General features: G+C 40.2%; 1 protein-coding gene across 1 annotated transcript in view; it reads right to left on the minus strand.

Moving 5' to 3' along the window:
* Positions 1-20,998, minus strand: part of dnah7 (dynein, axonemal, heavy chain 7) — a 98,940-nt gene that overhangs the window by 50,138 nt on the left and 27,804 nt on the right. Inside the window, exons 29-36 of the mRNA XM_077216407.1 lie at positions 16,538-16,636; positions 16,155-16,403; positions 15,505-15,654; positions 13,270-13,452; positions 8,447-8,623; positions 7,112-7,243; positions 5,693-5,914; positions 4,545-4,742 (exon numbers count right to left, since the gene is read on the minus strand). Of these exons, the coding sequence (XP_077072522.1) occupies positions 4,545-4,742; positions 5,693-5,914; positions 7,112-7,243; positions 8,447-8,623; positions 13,270-13,452; positions 15,505-15,654; positions 16,155-16,403; positions 16,538-16,636 (1,410 nt within the window). The remainder of the gene's footprint in view (positions 1-4,544; positions 4,743-5,692; positions 5,915-7,111; positions 7,244-8,446; positions 8,624-13,269; positions 13,453-15,504; positions 15,655-16,154; positions 16,404-16,537; positions 16,637-20,998) is intronic.

Consider the following 20,998-nt stretch of genomic DNA (forward strand, 5'->3'; position numbering starts at 1 on the left):
GTTCCACTTCAACGCATAGACGTGTCACGTGGACGACGCCCTAGCGGAAGTGATGGTAGCCGCCACCGCTGGTGGTAGGGTACTCAAACCTGCCTCGTCCCATCGAGGAGCCACACGTGGAGGTTCCAGAGATCGGGACGAGGGTGCCATAGGTGGCCCCGTCCCTGAGGAAGAAGGTTCTTCCTCAGAGGAATCGGCCAGGGAGGTGCTGTCGCGAGGAGTACTAGTCCAGAGAACCAGGTCCGGGCGGGCCAGAACGGCGCGACCAGAATGGCCTGCTCCTCGTCCTCCCTGACCTTGCGCAAGGTCTGCGCAAGAAGGCTCACTGGGGGAAACGCATACTTGCGGCCCTGCGGCCAGCTGTGCGCCAGAGCATCCGTGCCGAGCGTGCCCTCGGTCAGGGAATAAAACTGGGCGCAATGGGTCGAGTCGTGGGAGGCAAACAGATCTATCTGTGCGTCCCCGAACTGGTCCCAAATCAGCTGGACCGACTGGGGATGGAGTCGCCATTCTCCAGGGAGTGGCTGAAGCCGTGAGAGCTCGTAGGCTGCACAGTTCAGGGCTCCAGGGATATAAATGGCATGAAGCGACCTCAGATGCTCCTGACTCCATATGGGGAGGTGGCGAGCGAGTTGCGACAAACGGCGGGAGCGTAGACCACCATGATGGTTGATGTACGCAACAGTGGCGGTATTGTCTGAGCGGACTAGTACGTGTTGGTTCTTTAGCACGGCCCGGAAGCGGCGCAAAGCAAGACGTACGGCCAGCAACTCGAGGCAATTGACATGCCAGAGGCGACGGGGTCCTGTCCAGGAGCCCACGGCAGCACGTCCATTGCACATGGGACCCCAGCCCGTGGAGGAGGCATCTGTCGTTACAACAACATGCCGCGAAGCTCGTTCCAGGGGCACTCCGGCCCGTAGAAAACTGAGGTTCGACCACAGGGTGAAGGTCTGACGGCAGGTCGGAGTAACTGTTACTCGGAGGGTGCCGTGTTACCATGCCCACCTCGGGACTCGGTCGCGAAGCCAAAGCTGAAGCGGTCTCATATGAAGCAATCCGAGCGGCGTTGCCGCGGCTGCAGAAGCCATATGCCCCAGGAGCCTCTGAAAAAGTTTCAGTGGAACCGCACTCTTGCCCTCGAACTGTCTCAGGCAAGTCAGCAGTGACTGCGCGCACGCTAGCTCGTAAGCTGCGCGGACATGGCGACCGAGTCGATATCCATACCGAGAAAAGAGATCCTCTGCACGGGGCAAAGTTTGCTCTTCTCCCAGTTGACCCGAAGGCCCAGACGAGCTAGGTGCCGAAGCACTAGGTCCCTGTGTTCGCAACCTGAACTCGAGAGTGAGCTATGATCAGCCAGTCGTCGATATAACTCAGGATGCGAACCCCGTGTTCCCGAAGGGGAACAAGGGCAGTCTTGACGACCTTCGTGAAGATGCGAGGAGACAGGGCTAGCCCGAAAGGGAAAACCGCGTACTGGATGCCTGCCCCTGAAAGAAAACCGAAGGAACGGTCTGTGTCAAGGAGAATAGAGACATGAAGTATGCGTCCTTCAGGTCGATCGCTGCAAACCAATCCTGGGCCGTATGCATTCGAAAATGCGTTTGAGCATCTTGAACGGCATCCTGCGAAGGGAGCGGTTCAGCACGCGCAAGTCCAGGATTGGCCGTAACCCACCGGTTTTCTTGGGGACAATGAAGTAGGGGCTGTAGAAGCCAGACCTCATCTCGGCTGGAGGGACAGTCTCGATTGAACCCTTCGCCAGCAGGGTGGCAATCTCTGCTCTCCTGATGGTGGCATAGCCACTGACAAAAGTGGAGCGGACTCCCCAAGCGGGGAGGAGACCGTGCGAACTGAATTGCATAGCCGAGCCTGATGGTCCGCGCGACCCAGCGGGACAGACGGGGAAGCTCTAACCAGGCTCCAAGGAACTGAACCAGCGGGATCATGCGAACCACAGGCGTCCCCCCGGAGGGGCAGCGAAGCGGAGTAACTGCCCCAGACGTGGACGGCATAGCGGCCCGATGTTAGCAACCGCGCCCTGGCAGAGGACCAGGCTGGTCGTCCCGCGGGGGCTGGGGTCTGGCGTGCGAGCTCTTTTATGAGGGGAGAAAAAAACTCCGCGATGTTGAAGCACACAGGGAGACACACACACACACTGGCAGATCACTGCACAGATCAGCAGGCACTGTGAGCTCGCTGCAGATCGCCGTCACACCAACACCGGAGAGAGAAGCTCGTCTCGTAGAGCGAAGTCAGAGATGACTGTGGAGCGAAGAAATACTCTTGGCTCCGAAGCGAAAACATATCTGCCTGTTGCCGGCGTCCTCCTTTTATACCCACGAGGTAAGGCGGAGATACGCTATGCAAATTCCGCAGACCCATGGCATTTCTTTGCCATTGGCTCGTTTTGTAATACTCGAAGTCGATAGGCGTTCTAAGCGAAACCCCATTCGTCGTCATCCGACGTAACTCGGAGTGACAATGAAAGGAAACCGATAGTTCCGATACTTGATTCTGAATGGTAGAGCCGTGTTGGAAGCCGTTGTACATTACTCAACAAACATACACCTGTGACCGTATTACATTAGTATTACTGCTTAACTGCCGTTTGTGGTTCTTTGTTGCTGCCGGTTGCTGCATGTGTTGCTTGGTAACCTATTTGGAACTGCATTGCTTGGCGGAGAAATAAAAGTGTTATAACGTTATATTTTGTGTTGCTGGTGTTTAATTTTATGAATAAAATTCATAAAATAAAGTATGAATGTGCCTAACAACGCCCCTTAGCTGTTCTAAATTCACTGTAAATCAAGGCTTCGCGGGGCTTATTGCTTTAGTAAGACATGTTAGTACAGAGGTAAAGTTTTCAGTCAGTCAAGGCAGGGGACAAGAGTTCAAATTCTGACTAAATATATCATACTTTAAATAAACTTATTTTATGCTCCCAAAAAGTCTCAAGCAGCAAGTCTCAGTTTCGAGCGGCAGGACTGTCGGAAGATGATGACAGAATATTCTGTTTAAAGCAAATTATCTGTTGAAGGTGAGACTCAATTCTACAGATGAGTTTTAGTCTTAGGTAAAACTTTTGTTTACCTATGAACACAAATAATTTCAATCTGTTGAAGAGTCACAATTCATTAAAAAGTGTACTAATTATATTAGTGTGAACTGATTAATACTAAACTGAGTTTTAAACACTATACAATTCTAAATTGCAGTAAACTCTCCTCATTAAATGGCACAACCAGAAAAATCTGAATTATGCAGGAAATATAAAGTATAAAAACAAACACACAAAATATTCTTAATTAGGAGTGCCAATTTAATGTGTTAATTTAGTACAATTAAATATAAAAACAAATGTGTTAAAATATTAACTTACAGTATTAAAGGTGAAATAAAGCAGTCAGTCATTATTTAGTAAATGGATTTCCACTCCAATTAAAAATTATTTATCAAACGATAGCCTATATAACACGATATAAAACACGATTAATGTAACCATTTAAAAGAAAAAAATATGTTTTGTTATAATTTTTGTAGCAAGGGCACCGCCATCTTTGAGTACTACAACCTGTGATGTCACAAAGTTGGTTGGCTCCATAATGAATATTATTAATGTTTCGATTCTGGTCTTTGATTTGTCCGTTAAGTTGCTGTAATCATTACTACTAATAGATAAACTCATAATGTCTGTCGGCAAGTAAGATAGGCGAACAAAAATAATTCAGGACTCATGAAGTTGGTTAAAAACTTAATTGCACGGAATGCAAATGGATCAAGAAAGATGATGGCAAGGAAGATGACGGAATTGGAGATAACATTCGGAGATTATTAATCGTATGGAGTACTGATTGGTAAACGTGGAGTCATGGTAAATATTTATTTAGCGATTTGCATTAGCTTTTAACTATCTCTGTATGTTGTGGAATGACAAACGGTTAATTAAATTGATTGTTGTTCATTTTAATTTCTGACAGTCATTTTTGCAACATATTCTATATCCAAGTATACATATGGAAATCTTGAGGCAGTGGGACATCTGTCTGAATGTGTTTTAGGAAGTGAAACAGTACTGTTCTCCGTTTCAGCGGAAAATTGACTCTTTTGTCATTTGCTTTAACATGTAAAACTCATTTTTACATTCAGGAGCAATGCAATAGTGACCTCTTTTTTGTCCTCTTATGCGCTGTGGCTTTCCTGTTTCCATCTTTAACTATCTTAATCTTTCACTATCTGTCCTCCACTGTTGTATCTGTTGAACTCAGGCAAGACAACCAACCCTGTGACGTCCCAGGCTGTAGTACTGCAAAATGGCGGTGCCCCTGCTACAAAAGCTATAGCAAAAAATCTTTTTGTCTCTTAAATGGTTACATTTATCGTATTTGTTATATAATTTTTGACTAGAGTGGAAATCCATTTACTAAATAATGTTAACCTGACTGACTGCTTCATTTCCACTGTAATTGATTGACAATCCTATTCTAAATATAGTGGGAGACTGGTATTCATTGTGGTAAAAACTGCACTGACACACTCACTAGTATGTAGACGCTCTTGCCAGTCCCCGTGGGGCCAACAAAGACGGTGGGCTTCTGATGAGTGATGAGCAGCTTCATGAGAGCAGTGTAGCGTATAGTGTTCTCCGTAGGCACAATTATTTCGTTGAACTGCACATCTTTGGGGATAGGGGGAAAATCCTTCAGCTCCTCAGTCCACAACTCCCATCTGCCTGGACCCTGTTAGAGTATCATTGCTTATGTAAACCATTTTTATGAAAAACAATTTCAATAAATATTCTTGTAAACTTTTTGGTTTGGGGTTTTGTTTTTCTGTCCTTCAATGCTGCATGAAATTACAGTGTGTATTAATGCTGCAGTGTTTCTAATTACACCATCATGGCACCCTAAACAATTTCATGATGCACTCTTTGTAGAAGCCTTATATTCACCACAAAAGATTTATGGGCTTCCATGTTCTGTCTGTTCAGAAAAAAAGGCTTTTATCTACAGCAGAAAAATGTAAGCAATGGATAATCAATTTCTTCTCTAATAAATGACATTTTCAGCATTAAATGAGGCATGAAATTGGCAAATTAGTCCAGGTTATGCCTGAAGTTTTATTACACAGTGATTTCTAAGAAATAACAAGACAGATTAGCTCATTCGGGATGAGGAGAGTGTGCTTCCTGAGCAGAGAGTGGATTTTCTTATTAGTATTTCAGGATGAAAAAAAAGGAAATAGTCAAATCCACATGCCTCAAGCTCCAGAAAAGAGGTTGGTTTTACACTTTGTATGTATTCTAAATATTGATCAAGCCAAGATGGCATTTTTAATACCAAATCATGCTGAATATTAGGATTGCACAATTGCTTTGTAGAAAGCCAGATTGAGAAACATCTCTGAGAAGGAATAAGAAGCTGCAGGAAAGTGAAGATAATATAGATAACAATAAAATACTGTCACATTTTGTCCTCAATAAATACTTTTTTAGATGGTTCTTTAATTTTTGTAAATGATCAGAAAGATGTTAAAATGGATTTAGATGGAGTAGAGGAGTTTTCAAAAAGTATTTCATGGCAGCTACCTAATCACCCCCAACAAATTGGAACAGGAAAAAACTTCCCAAAAGAACCCAATCTGTTTCTCTCAACATATCCACTCAAATGTGTTGAAGAAACTTCCTGACCTCTTTGAGGAAGCGGTATTCATAGAGCGTGCCCTCAGTTGGTAAAGGCACTGTCAGCTGCTTGGCGGGAGGCTCCACATGCTCCAAGATTCCATGTTGTGTGCGCGTCTCCTCACTGAGGCCGCCTGCCAGCATCTCCTTTACCAAACCATCAAACTTTACCCGTCCAGCCTCAGTGCAGCTGGCCCCGACTGACCACAAGAGGCAGAAAACAAAGATGCCCTATACAGGAAGAGAGAAAAAGTATGTTTTCATGCAGTGAGAGAAGTCAACACTAGTAGTGTATTTTGACTAACAAACAGCTCAGTAACATCTTACTGTTAACGTCTGATAAGTCCATTTTTAGGTATCATATATTGAGTTTTTCCATAAATAATATAATATTTACTTCCTCAATTGCTGTGTAATTGCTGTATTCACTGCTGACCTTCCCACAGCTACTAATCCAATCAATTATTCATAAATATTTCTTTACAAATTTAATTCCACCTTAAGATCAATCTGCTGCAGCAATGACAATCAATACAAACATTGCCATCATTGATTTGAGACAAAATGCTTTGTGCTCCTTTGGCACGAAAAAAAAAAAAGCTTCAAGATTGTGCAATCCTCTGATGACAAACTGAGAGGCGACAAATAAAGTCATTCCTATCTGGGAGGAGGGAGATTTTCTAAGCATTGATCCTGTACTAGCAGCTAATCAATGAGACTCCCAGTCTATATTGGCACTTTTTGATCCACTGATATGATCTCCGTCTCAGAGGAGCAGGTGGAGAAAGATTATTACCTTTAGAGGAGAAATGCAGACAGTATTGACAGACTTCAGAGTCAGACAAAAACACGCAAAAAAATGGCAGAAGTTGGCTTCAGATATGACCTTCCGGGGCAGTAAAGCGAAGACATTTGTGAGAAGCAATTAATATCAAGAATTTGCAGTCAAACAAAAAAAAGTCCCTAGTATTCTTTGAGGACTAAGTGAAACTAAACTTTCAACGCCATGAAAGCTGATTAATCAAACAATTTAAAAGATCATTGAGATGCACTATATCCACTAAGGCATCTCTCCTGGGTATTCATAACCTTTTGAACCCTCTTCTATGTGTCAGATATATTGCATAAACAATTAATTAATGTAAAATATTGCACATAACGATTTTATCACAATTAGATCAAATGATGAAAATGTGAGTGGTGCCTATGTGAAACATACCGCCATGATGCTAATGCGTTGTGGATTATTGCTACGACATTGTTATGTGGTTGTTAAGATGTTTTGCTTGATTTTTAGTTAACTGCCTCAGTGTGGGCTCAGCAGAAGTGCAGATCAGTTTAGGCTTCACAGGCAAAGCTGTGAGTATTGAGTGCATTAAGTGTCCAACATTCTACATTGTATCTTTTTTTCACATTTTATCTCCTCACCTCAAGCCAGGAGCAGACATCTCTCTCATTCACCCCTTTCATCTGGCTCTCCTCTCTGAACTCATCCATCATGCAGTCCATCAGATTCATCAGAGACCTCACCAGGCTCGTGTTGGATGTGGGAGATAATTCCTGAATGCCCACACAAAACACACTCCATTAGTCCGGACCAAGAACCCATGGCAAGATATATGGTTGTGTGCTATTATACTGGACAAAACTATCTTAAAGGTACGACATGAGATAATAAATAATAGATCAATAATGGCTAGACAAAATGATTAACAAAGGAAGAAATATAGCAGCAAATGAGTGGCAGAAGAAAGCTCTGCTCTGTCTGACAAAAACTGTATAACCAAAGTGCACTGTTAGCAATAGACAAAACTGGACTGTCAGAAAAGTGTTTAAAAAAAAAAAGGACATAATTAGTACTTTATACCATTCTGAGCACAATGCAAGCATGTAAGCACAAAAGAACCCTTAACTGCAGAAGCCTGTGATTATTGGGAAAGGAAATTCTGTATGTAATGCCTTCTTCCAGACTTTTAGAGTAATAATTATGTTTCATATAAAAACCAATGTCTTTGTTTGTGTCTTTTTTGTAGTATCAGTGCATTTCAATGACAAGAGGTCACAAGTTGACATTTGTTTTTCTAACTCTTGTTAAAAAAACTGGTGATGGAAATTATATGGAGGTGGGAAAAAATAAATATTTCATTGCTTTTGCAAGTTTCTTGGAGGAACGCAAAACTTTTGCGAGAAAATGCAAAAGTGTTGAAAAAAATAAATAAATTCCCAGCTCATATTTTTTCCAGCACCATGTCCCCTTAAAGTGCTCAATAATTTATAAATAAATGAACACAAACTATTGATTTGAGATTGATATTTGAAAAATATTTAACATAAAAGAAGATGATGAATTATAAGAGAGATATACAACTTGGAAAGTTGTCAATTAGCATCATTATGCAAATATATTTGAGTAAAACATTCTGCAAATGACCAACTAAATTCCAGTATTTTGGGTGTGCAACAATGGATACTTTGAATTGTATCTTTGAAAAAGTACACCATTCATGGATGACTGCACTCATGTTGATATGTTTAAAGCAAAAATCATTCAAACTAACAAACATATGTTATTTAATCATGTTCCAAACTGGGTATCCTGTTTAGCTTGAGAGAATAGGGATCGGGTTGAAATAATTTGTCAGTGCTTTACAGGAGGAGAATATCAATTCAATGAGTGTGCAATTGTTTCTCTTAATATTAAAGATGCCTTTAATTCAGTGGGAAAGCACTCGCTCATTATCTGCAGCACAGTTACAGTTGTACCTTAGTGCCTTTGCGGATGAGCTGAAGAGATGCAGGCAGTATGCGGTCGAAGAGGCCAGTAATGATGTCTTTGTGCATGGAGCTCAGAGTGGATGGCAAAGTGTTGAGCCAGGACAGCATCAGAGGCCGCCATCCCAGCATGTGAGGCTCCATGTAGATCATACCACACCGAGATACCTGCACAGAAAGCGGTTCTTGATAAAGAATATGTTCAAATGTTTAAATATGTATTGCAGTCTTCACTCGATATGATCCTTTAGAAATAAATGTGGATTTGGTGCTCAAAAAACATTTCTTTTTATCAATGTTGAAATTTTTTTCAGGATTCTTTGAAAGTTCAAAAGAACAGCATTTATTTTAATTTGTCAGTAATCACTTTTGATCAATTTGATGCAGCAACAATGCTGACATTTGACTAGATGATGGCAATGAAATGACCATCTACTTTTGTAAATATCAAAAAGTTGCGCACAAACAGCACTCGTGACCACAGTAGCACTTTCAAAAGGATGTGGACACACAACTCAAAAGGGTACAAAACTTTTTAAGTTTATTACTTAGCCATCTGGAATGGTGCATAGTTAAAAAAAAAATCAATTTTATTCATCTGCACGGCAGCTGCACTGGGTTACTCATAAAGATAAAGGTCTTTTGTGCTTAATGGTTTGATGAATAGCACATCATCAAGGTTACGTGATTGAAACAGCTGTCAGAAACCGGCTCCCACGGAAGACCCATGCAAATGGTAGAGGTGTACGTGAATTGCAAACTGGGTGCTTTTGCACAGGTGTTAAGCCCGAGGAGACATCTGGGCCAAGCATGACCTCAAGGAGATGTTAGCTTGTTCAACTGAATTCTCATTGAACTTTGCTCTAGTTTGCAGCAGGCCATATGAGTCATGCATCTATATATGAAAAGGAGGTGAGCAAGAGAGAAACTGCAAGAGACAGATTTGAGCCAAAGGGAGATGGTTTATGCTTATGCTATAGCCAGGCCTCTTTATTTTTCTGTCAAAGCAAGACACGATATTCACACAGATTTGATCTCTGTCTCACTCTTTCTCTCTGGCTCTATCTCCAGCATCGACTTTGATCTGGTGCCGGTCGCAAACAACACAAAAACACACAGATATTCACAAACACTTTGAGATTCTCACACGCTTTCTGTCTCCATAACACGCTTGTTTAATCTGTCATCATCACCCATTCTTTTGAATCATAGTCTTCTACCCACACTGGGCCAAAAAAGGCTGCGATTCATAACTATAAGAGCCTTTCCTCAGGCTAGGATGTGTGAGGCAGAAGCTTTGTCAGATACAAAGCCATCTTAGGAGAACACTGAGATAAATAAGGGTAGGAAATCGCGTTGGTGTTTCTGAAAAAAATTTATTTCAGCAGCGACATATCATTAAGTCATTCTTGAGTAGGCTGGGTGAGGGGAAATCGTAGTGTGGGTGTGTTATTGTGGCACTGCCAGTGAATTGGAGAGTCCTCTTTTGACAGGGTTACCGAAAGACAACGACAATCCCATTTGATGGTCTACTTTTTTTGCAACCCAAAACATCAAAGGCAGTTTGAGAGATGTCTACTCTGATAAAGATATAACAAAATGCGTTGGGAAATGTGAGGATATATTTTCATCAAATTTCATCACATTTTTAGACTGTACTGTATTTAATGTGCAGTGTATGCCTGCCGTTGTAGGTGGAATATATTACAGGAATATATTATTGGAATATATTGCAAATGCTTGCTGAAGCAATCCCAAAGTTAGAAACAAGTGACTGATTTCCATTACACGAGACTAGATGTTAAAACTTCATGCTGATTTGTACTCGGCTTTCGCCAAGATAATCACCAACTAAGACGAAGCTTTACAGTAACCTATGCTTCTCCATCCATTTACGCTTCTTTCCATCTGGTGACGTGAATCTTCTGTCTGGTGTTAATACAGTGTATTGCGCGTCAGCACACACAACGGCTGCAACCACAGTGCGGTCCCCCATAACAACCCTCTGGATTGAGCGGAGTAGGGAACATCTCTAGGGTCTTCAAGTGGGCACCTTCCGTCCTCAGTGTTTCGTCGACTAGCCCACGACACCTCAAGAGGGCTCGACAGTGACTCTGGCGTCCCAGAGTCACCCCCCTCCGTCCCCCACTCAACTCAGCCCAGCTTACTGACCTCTACTTCCCTCTTGCTGCTGAGACCTAACCACAATCTCACAATCTCTCCGCAACCCAACCATACGCGCCAACCCGTTTGACTAAGGCTGTCGAGCCCCACTGGTGCGTTAATATGCAGTTTCAGTGGCAACGGTTTCGTATGGCATACCACCTACCACAAAACACAATATCTGCCCAACCACCCGTCATTCACGCAATATACACAGGAACGTAATGACTGTAAATACTATACAACGTATACAAATAAACCAACAGTTGCTGCTGAGACCTAACCACAATCTCACCGCAACCCAACCATACGCGCCAACCCGTTTGACTAAGGCTGTCGAGCCCCACTGGTGCGTTAATATGCAGTTTCAGTGGCAACGGTTCCGTATGGCATACCACCTACCACAAAACACAATATCTGCCCAACCACCCGTCATTCACGCAATATATACAGGAACGTAATGACTGTAAATACTATACAACCTATACAAATAAACCAACAGTTGCTGCTGAGACCTAACCACAATCTCACAATCTCTCCGCAACCCAACCATACGCGCCAACCCGTTTGACTAAGGCTGTCGAGCCCCACTGGTGCGTTAATATGCAGTTTCAGTGGCAACGGTTCCGTATGGCATACCACCTACCGCAAAACACAATATCTGCCCAACCACCCGTCATTCACGCAATATACACAGGAACGTAATGACTGTAAATACTATACAACCTATACAAATAAACCAACAGACCTTTCAAGTTTTCAAGAATTCTACGAAACCGTAGCATGGCGGCCTGTACACAGCCAGCTAGAATCTTTCCGTCTCAACCACAGCCAGTTGCTGCTCCTTTCTGCTGCTTCAGATAAGTTCTTTACTGTACGACGCAACTCTTGGCCACTGAATCCGACGTCTCTGAGGAACCGGGTTGTAGCTGAAGTTTATTTTCGTCAAAATCCACGTCCATATGGGATTCAGAACAAAGATTAAAAAAAACAGATGGAGTCTATCGAGTCCATCAACACCCCCAAAGCTTCACAGTCGTTTCCTCTTCATGGGTCAATGGAGGGGAAAGAGTAAAGTAGATCTGAAATAAATTCCTATGTACACTACTAGTGGACTAGCCTACACAAAAATTCAGATACTCTGAATTAGGAACATATCTGTTTTCTTTATAAATCAATATTTTCAAACATTGTAAGTTTATAAGACGGTGTGTAAAACTATGTGATAAAGTATTTAATAGGCTACTCAATCAAAAGAATAAACACAACTACAAGCCAAGTATACGTAATACTTAATTATACTTTTATACTATCTCGATCAAAATTCTTTTCTGTCAGTAGAAGTCAAGTATACTTAAGTGACATTTTAAGTATATTTCTAAAAAGTACATAAAAAGTAGACTGAAAGTATACTTTCTTATTTTTAGTTTAAAAGAAGTACACTAATAGCTAACCCTGCACCCTCTGCACCGGACTAAGATCAGACTGGCGAGTTTGTGTCCGTGAAGATCCACGTAATGAACGTGGATGAACGTCTGAACGTCTAATGAATGAACGTCTAATGAGCGAATAATTTAAAGTATGGGATACCCAGAATAATCAAAGATCTAAATTAATACATAACCATTATTTATGATTAGTTCCTAATTAGAAAAACTGTCTAAATTTAATAATCATTTGAAATTGGAGTTAGATTAAGCACGGAGCTAAAGTTAGATTGAAATTACATTCTAATAAATTAAGTAAACTACACATAAGCGCTAGATAAAGACCTAAACGCATTATACCACGCTGTTGGATTCAATCGTTGGGCCGACAGGGTGGTACTTACAACTGTGCATGGTTTGGTGGTGTTGATCGAAGTGATCTACTCCATCTATATGTTTTGATTATCATTCTGAATCTGATCCGGACATACATAGTCTTTGACAAAAACGCAATTTTCTCAGTTTTTTTTATTTTTTTTAAATGTTGCTTTTTTAATGAAACTTACCAATATTCAGGTGTTGATAAAAAAAAAGAATGCATGAAGCAAGAATGAAAAGGTTTTTTTTTCTTTTTAGTTTTTACAGCATTGGCTCTGAGCTTTCTTTTGACATATTGCATGTTAAGATATTCATACAACAAATTATTCTGGGGGCAATGAACGTTTTGTAATAAATGTGCTTAAAAGAGTGTGCAGTTATTTTTTCTATGCAAAAAGTCTTAGGGAAAAATAAATATACAATGTGTGAATTGAAAATACCCCTTTAAATGAATATTAAAAAATATCCTCTTTAGAATATAACTATAATCATATGGTTTTCTGAACAACAAAATAATTGAAAAATCTAAATTTGTGTTCACACTACAATTATCGTTCCAGTGACTTCCATTCATAGGCATGCGAATGCGGGAGACCGGAAATACAAGCTCATGTAACTTTGGCTGCATTCCAAGTTTGGAAAAATCTGACCAGCAACTTAAATAGAAGTCACGCTGCAAGAATAAATGATCAACGGTTCATGAAATAACCTTTTCAAGCTTTTTCCATTCCTTATTATAAGGAAAAAAAATCAAATAAATGCTCTAAAAATGAATTCCAAACTCAAAATGATAGAAAACTTTTGAATTGAAACACCTTGCATTATTTGTGTTTAATTTCATCTCACCGTGGCCGGTGAAGCCACCTCCAGGTCCATGGGTTCAAAGATAAGGCTCATCTGCGGGGACATCTGGATGATCTCTCCACTCATGAGACAAAGCTTCTTGTTGTCATCCAGTACAGTGTTCATGTTCTCAATCCACACGGCATCCACAGGCCCATCGAAAATCAGCCACTTTCTGTCAGGACTCTGTTGGGGAGGCAGCGGACAGTCAGACTCACATTGAACAATCTAACTTTAACTTTTCTGTTTGTGCTATAGCTATTTCAGAATAAAAGAGGTATTATTGTACATGGTGTTATTTTATTTTAACATTTTGTAGATAGGAGCTACCCAGCACAAGATGTTTTTCTGCAGAACAAATAATGACATTGTTTTTTCCTAGCATTTTCTAAAAGTTTTTAAGTGAAAATATTTGTACGTGTAACTATGACAAACCATGGATGCTTGGATTGAAAAATTAGGCTAACTAACATTTTCTCATGAAAGTTTCTCCTGTAAAACACTTCCACATTTGTTTAACATATCACAAGCTTGTATTGCTTGTATTGTTTTGGCTTAGTTCTCTCCACTGAAACAGGCTTTTTCTACGATTCTGTAACATGCATTCAATGCCTCAAGAAAAAGCAGTGGCAATCAAATATAAACCTAAGTGTGAGGCAAACATTTGACACCAGTCTGCTCTTATTATGTTGCTTTTTATTCCTCAATTACATCTATTAGAGGATCTAGGTTTGTTCCTCACTTTCTTGCTGCACCAAAGAGAATGATCTACCATATCTTCTGCCAACAACGGTTTTAACAAAAACATGTCTATCGTAAACCAGGGGGAAACAAAGCTTCAAACTGTAATCCCTTGGGAATGTGGGTATTACTGAACTCTTTATAACATTAAAGTTAGTGGGTAAAAAATGTCACAGTTTTGGGCTTAGTGTTACCATGGTGAAATAAATATAAGAGCTGCATGTTTAATGCAGACACCACTGTGGGAATTTAAGTACTCTGTTTTGAGATGTCTTAAACTTGATGGCAGAGAATTTAACATTCATTGCCATTTATGTATCTAGTAGTGACTTAAACACAATTTTTTTTTCTGTACATGGAGAGCCATTATTACTGTTTACTAAATCTTACACAATGTGTGCAATGCTGAGAAGCAATAAATGTGATGGTGCGAGGGAAGGATGAATAGACAGCCTAGAGAAAAAGGGGGATGGATGGATGGATGGATGGATGGAAGGAGAGAGGTATGGGTGGATCAATGAAGGCAGGGAGCGCAGAAGGATGGATGGATGGATGGATGAGGGAATAAGGAATGGGTGGATGGGGGGTAAACAGATGGAAAGGAGGGGATTGGGTGAAAGGAAGATAGGAATGATGTAAGGGGGGATGGAATGGAGAGATGGATGGATGAGAGGATAGAGGTATAGATAGATGAATAAATGTATGAACGGGCACGAATAAGTGCAGTGCCAATTTTGAGGTTGTTTGGATTAGAAATACAAAAGATATCGTTAAATATATTGATAAAAGAAGCACGTAGAAGGTTGTGGTTTAAAAATAAACATTCTGACATAAACTCTCTGTCAGCTAAACATTAAGTCAACTACACTGTTAACTTCCACATATTATATTTTGTTCACGGCCATCAGTTGTAGAAGTCTATTCATGAAATGTTTGCTCAAGCATAGCGTTTTTTCGGAGTTCACAGTGTAGCCTGCTCCCTGAATCATTGTGCTGATTCATTTGTGGATGTTAACTGAATTTGTAAGTCAGCTACGCTGTTTACTTCTGAATATTATATTTAAGTCTGGTGCGCTTAACGTTATCGCTACTATTTAATAATTGCCTATGCTATTCACCAACTAAACAAATCCTATTCAATGGGTTCACAGTCTCTTTCAAGGCCAGCATTTGTAGTTGCCTATTCACTAACTGTTTGCTCAAGCGTAGCGTTTTCTCGGAGTTCACTGTGTAGCCTGCTCCCTGAATCGTGTAGTTCAATGTTCCATATTTATTGTATGTCATTATGTCAGTATCAATATTTGCTTTCTACATCCACAAATAAAAATGTCACTGAACTTTTGCTGTTAAATTGTAACAATGAGCACTCAAACACGCCAAACCAACAATTACTAAAAACACACAAAAACTGATTTTGCACGGGCACTTTGCACTAGTTGAATAAATGGAGGGAGAGAGGAGTGAAATAGATGGACAAATAAGATAAATGAAATGTACCTGGGAAATGGCAAAAGCTCTATAACTGACAGCCAAGATGCCATCTGACCATTCATGGGAGACGGGATCAAACTGGCCATACAACTGGCCCATGGTGATAGACTTTGGGTTGATAACAGTGATCTGAACCCTGTTCTCCTCCATCAGACCCTGCATTCAAAACAGGTTAAGTTCTTTTGATATTATAATACAACACTTACACACGTTTTTGCGCAGTGTTTTCAATCGTGTCATATTAGCATGTGTATGAATGTGCTTCAGTGCAGTGATTTATAGCAGTACCATCACTAAATGTGTTGCCTGTTCTTTGGAAACACAAGAAATCACATTTCCTTTTATGAAAACATTTTGCAGACTTTTAAGCGTTCTATTATGCAAAAAGAGCAGTTTGTATTGTGGTATTGTGATACAAATTCACATCCACTTGGAACTGCTTGAGAAATGTGGGAGTATTTGAGACTTTGGGAGTTCACATCCTCTGGGTACAAGAAAAAAGTACTCAAAAAAAGTCAATAAGGAGGATAAAAGAACAAAAGTTTAAAGCCCTATCTTATGTAACAGATGTACAATGTTAAATGCAGAAAGCTCTACTCCCACTGTGACTATTAGAGCAGCACTAGTTTTTGTGAACAGTTGTCAATTTCCAGCACCTTCTCACAGATGTCATGCAGGGCAGCAGAGAGCACACGGTAGGCCGATGTCTTCCCACCGTAGGGCTCTCCCACCAACATGAAGCCGTGACGCACAATCATCATTTCATAGATCTGCAGGATCTTCTCAGCAAAGAAGTCAGTGACCTGCAGGTTCATCTTGGCACTGTTTTCCTTAATAGCCTCAAGCAGCACACTATAGTCTGGTTTCGGAAGCTTGACCCCAGGGAAAAGATCAGAAGTGATGCCCTGGACAGATTCACAACGACTGAGAAGTTAGTGAATTAGTTCATATTAATTTGAGCATTACATAATAAATTTTAATGAATGTATAATTTGTGGTATATTAAGAATATATTGGTGTGTGGTCCTAGATGTTGTACCTCAAATAATGGAAGGTCATGAGCCAGAAATTTTGGAAGGTTAACATCAATAATAGATCTCAGCAACAGAATATCTTCGTTCTCCTCTGGAAACTTCAGCTGTGACATGTTAAACACAGGGAGAGAAAGAAGTTTGACACTCAATAAAAGAATTGCTTGTGCTGTCACTTTTCCGGGATCTCCAGGGGAAAGTGGCATTCAGCCACATTGTCTTTGCTCATTCTTTACCATCACAGTGATTTGCAACTCAGACCTGAGGGGTTTAGAGCATGCCTTTGTCTCCAGAAGTAATTTCAAGATGGCAAAAGAGTGCAGTCTCGGGTGTGATGGTGCAAAGATTGCTGTGAAAATGACACAGGCATATTCATTTCTGAGTACAGCAGAAATGACACAAGCAGACACTATTCAAATTTGGCAAAATGAGAAAAGTGAGTGGGAGCTGTCAAGGTCAGGGTCCTCCTCTGCCTATTTCAGTTGTGTGACATCCGATTTTTTGTGGCTTTGCTATTCCAGGATTCTTATTGTCACATAACAGATATATTAAGAAGAGCAAAGGTCACATTCTAGTAAATTGCAAGTTGTCACTACTGTCTTGAGTGCTTGTCCTGATCTACACACTTTTTATTTATTTAGGTCAATGACTGCATTCTACGAGAAAATTCACAACTTTAAAATTCTGGTAATGACCATATTTTTATTAAAGAGGCCATATCATGCAAAAATAATTTTTTCTTAATAATTTGAATGTCAAACAGTTAAATCAGCTGCACACTTCCCAGTGTAAAAGGACAGAATGTGTACAAAAAATATGCAACTTTTTCAAAACTATTCACACCCAGTGACAGTGAGAAATAAGGAAAAAGTAGTATGGATACTTTTATCCTAAACACCAGAGCATCAAACAGCAGAGGACCCAACAGCAATGTCTCAACAAATGTATGAGTAACAATGTTTTTACCATGTGTCACGATTGCTTGATATGTAAGTATTTATACAATAGTGCCACAGTTAAACTGTAAAGTTGTGATAGGTGTGATTTGCTGTTTTTAATTTTGCAGGGGATTTCAGGATACGGAAGAAAGCGCAAAGAAAACACTGCTTTTGCTATTGTTATTATACAGTTATCGCTATAGTCCTGAATTAAAGCTTCAGTGAGAGAGATCTTTTGTTTTGTCATCAGTAAGACATTACAGTACATTTCATTTTATTTAAAACACAACACTGCAAACGACAATACATTTTTCACTTTTTAGTGAATAGCCTTTATACTGTAAGAAGGACAGTGTAAAAAACGATGGTACATTCATTCATAATTTTGTTTCCACAAAACACTGTAAGTTATCATTAGTCAACTATAACTGTGATAAATCCAAGTACTTAAACTTTATTTGCCACAACCAAGACTTGTAATATGTAATACGCATAAATGTTACAACTATGTAACAAGATATTTTTCAACATTGGAAGTTTTCACACAATAATGTGGGGATGCTGAAAATTATTTTAATACGAGAAACTGTGACCACGGGAAAGCGTGCCGCACATATTTACATATTAATCTAAACATCCTCTTAGGACAGCATCTGGGTGTTTAACAGCACAGTATATGACTGGAAAATGTATTTCCAAATAATTTTTACTTCTAAGCAAAGAATAAAAAATAACTTTGCTGTGAGTATATCGGCACATTGAATTACGTTCAGTGAGTTGTGTATGAGCTGGCTGCAGTTCCGGTGTTGCTGATAACAAGGGTTTCTGAATTCTACATATAGCCCCTTGAAAGCGAGTGAGGGATATGGTAGACATTTCGCTGAATAGTACAATATAGACGTATTGACAGTCTCTAAAATGTAAAATGCATTTACATATGCACAACTTTACAAACATAAAATCTTCAAGAATCCTTTATATTATAAGTAAAAGTACAAATATAATTGAATAATTACATTTTACTAATGCATAGATTTGAGAAGGCCACAGTGGTAAAAAATGTTATTTATTATTTAAATTGTATTCATTTTCGTATATAGTGTATTTACAAAATCCAAACTGAGCAACTAGTATTAATGCAGTGCAACTAGTATTAATGCAGTGACGTGACTAGAAGCAAAAGACAGTGTATGAACAGTTCCCTGTTTACTAACAATTGCTGGACATTAAAACGTCTTTGGTCACAAACATCAGTTTGGTCAATAGCGGTTGGCATCTTCCTTGTTTGCAGCCACAAACTACTGCCGTATTTACTATGTCAACCATTGTCAGTTTGATGTAGTAGAAGTTAATCCTTTATTCAGCACAAACACAGAACACGATGGGATTCACTCCTCCAAATAAATGCAACTGCCACTCCAAAAAGTTTGTAGGGAGTGAGTGGCCTATGTGGCTCTGACAAGGGACATGGGGCATGGCTTTTATTCAGGTGGCGCAGTAGTATCAGAACAACAGATTAAATGGAAAGACCTTATTCATCTTGCTCGAGGCACATTGTGTAAGCGCCGCAGTTGTTTCTTTGACCTGTCTTCTCTGATGCCCAATTGCTGCACTACTATTCTCAGTGTCTCAGTGTATGAGGATAGTCCCTTGTGCATACTAAATAAGCTTTTAGATGAAATGAGTGCAACAGTAATAAATCAAATATCAAGGAATGAGCTCAGGTAGGGCCATCTATGAACATGAAAGTCACCATGTTCTGGCCTTGCTTCAAGGGATCTGATCATGCTGAAATGAGCATATTCTACGGTGCTCTGCACAAACGCCTCGACTGCCTGTCTAGCAATCAAACAGAATTATAGTATAACACATGACAACTGCAGATTTGTATTGACATTTTAATCTGAAATGCATGCTTTCTTACATTCTGTGCTTTTACACGACAGAAAGAGGGAGAGAGTTGTATTGATTGGATCCCAGAATTCTTTTGGGACACGCAGGTTTTTTTAACACTCTTCTTAATTTCAATAGTTCGTGTTTTACAAAGATTTGCAATTCTCCGTGCTGTGAACACTATTTATATTCAATGTCAGATTCATTTGGCTTTGATCCACAGGCAAAAAGTGGTGAGAGGGAGAGAGGAGAAGGAGCATGCAGAGGGAATTGAGATGAAGTGGAAATGTTTCACTTCTCTGACCTTTGGTAACTCTATGCTAATAACAGTGGCAGGCAAAGAGGAACTGGGTCAACTGCAGTTGGGAGTCATTCAGAATTGCTTTAACAAGTTTATGAAGTACTCATAAATGGTGGCTAAGGAGAAGCCAAAACATATAGCTACTAAATTAAATGAGATGTTAAATCAAAACAACAAAGGCCTTCACATTTAAATACAAAATGAAAGCTGATTCTTCAAATCACATCATTATAGATTCAGGCCAGGGAAGTCGCAAATAAAAGGCCATAAATTTTGAATTGCAATGGTAAACACCACAGAATGTTTTTTAGACAGTATTTCTCTTGTGACTTTAATCAGTTAGGCTAAAGCAACAGATTACAGCTTTTGTAATAAACATTTAAAGGGGACACCTCATGAAAATCTGACTTTTTCCATGTTTAAGTGCTATAATCTGGTCCCCGGTGCATCTACCAACCCAGATGTGAAAAGTGACAACCCAGTAATTTCGTTTTGGTAAGCCTTTCTCTGCAAGCATGTCAAAAAATAAGCCAATCAGATTTCGCTCCCCTTCTGATGAAGAAAGGGGATCTTATTATAATATTACTATGTTTACACGGAAACAATCTGAAGAGAAAACGCAAAAGTTATCACTTTTTAGTCTGCGTTTAGACGAGTGTTTTGGGGGGGAATCTGCGTGCATATGGTGACGCAAAAGTGTGTGAAATTCGATGTAGTATGCACTCCAGGCGGCTAGGTGGCAATGTGAAGCACTGCCACACAACAACACCAATATCTGAGAATATTTTGTACAACTATTGAAAAGACTGCTAGGGCAACTTGAAGGTCTGACGTATGGAAATAATCCGACAAGTTGGTTGTTATTTTCCTGTACTGGCGAATGCCTGTAACGTAAACGTGTACGCGACGAGAGCCACTGTGAGCAGATTTGCGTTTTTACCCTTTAGACGGGAACGCGATGGTGGAGCGTTTTTAAGACTTCCACTCTGGAGGGTGGTGTCACTTTTTTGCGTTATTAAGCCCCCAAAACGCCGTAGCCGTGTAAACGAAAGGCACATTTCCACTTCCGGCGCCGCCATTGGTTTTCTCAAGCGACAACAGTGTAACCAGTTCTAACACAATGGCAAAAGTCTGAGCAAAGCTGCAAACTGTTTTGTCGCTGGCTGCACAGAACAAAAAAATAACCAAAAAATTTCACAGTTTCCTTTTAAAGACCTCAGGGAACTGTGTCAATTTTTGCAAAAGTTAAACATGCAAGTCGATTAGATCAATGTAACTCCACAACAACTTCATAAATGTATCCACTAACCATTCAGAAACATCCAGGTGCAGTCTAA

Source organism: Siphateles boraxobius, unplaced genomic scaffold, assembly GCF_051911475.1.
Source record: "Siphateles boraxobius isolate OS27281-9 unplaced genomic scaffold, OSU_SipBor_1 7, whole genome shotgun sequence".
In the NCBI taxonomy this organism is placed as follows: domain Eukaryota; kingdom Metazoa; phylum Chordata; class Actinopteri; order Cypriniformes; family Leuciscidae; genus Siphateles; species Siphateles boraxobius.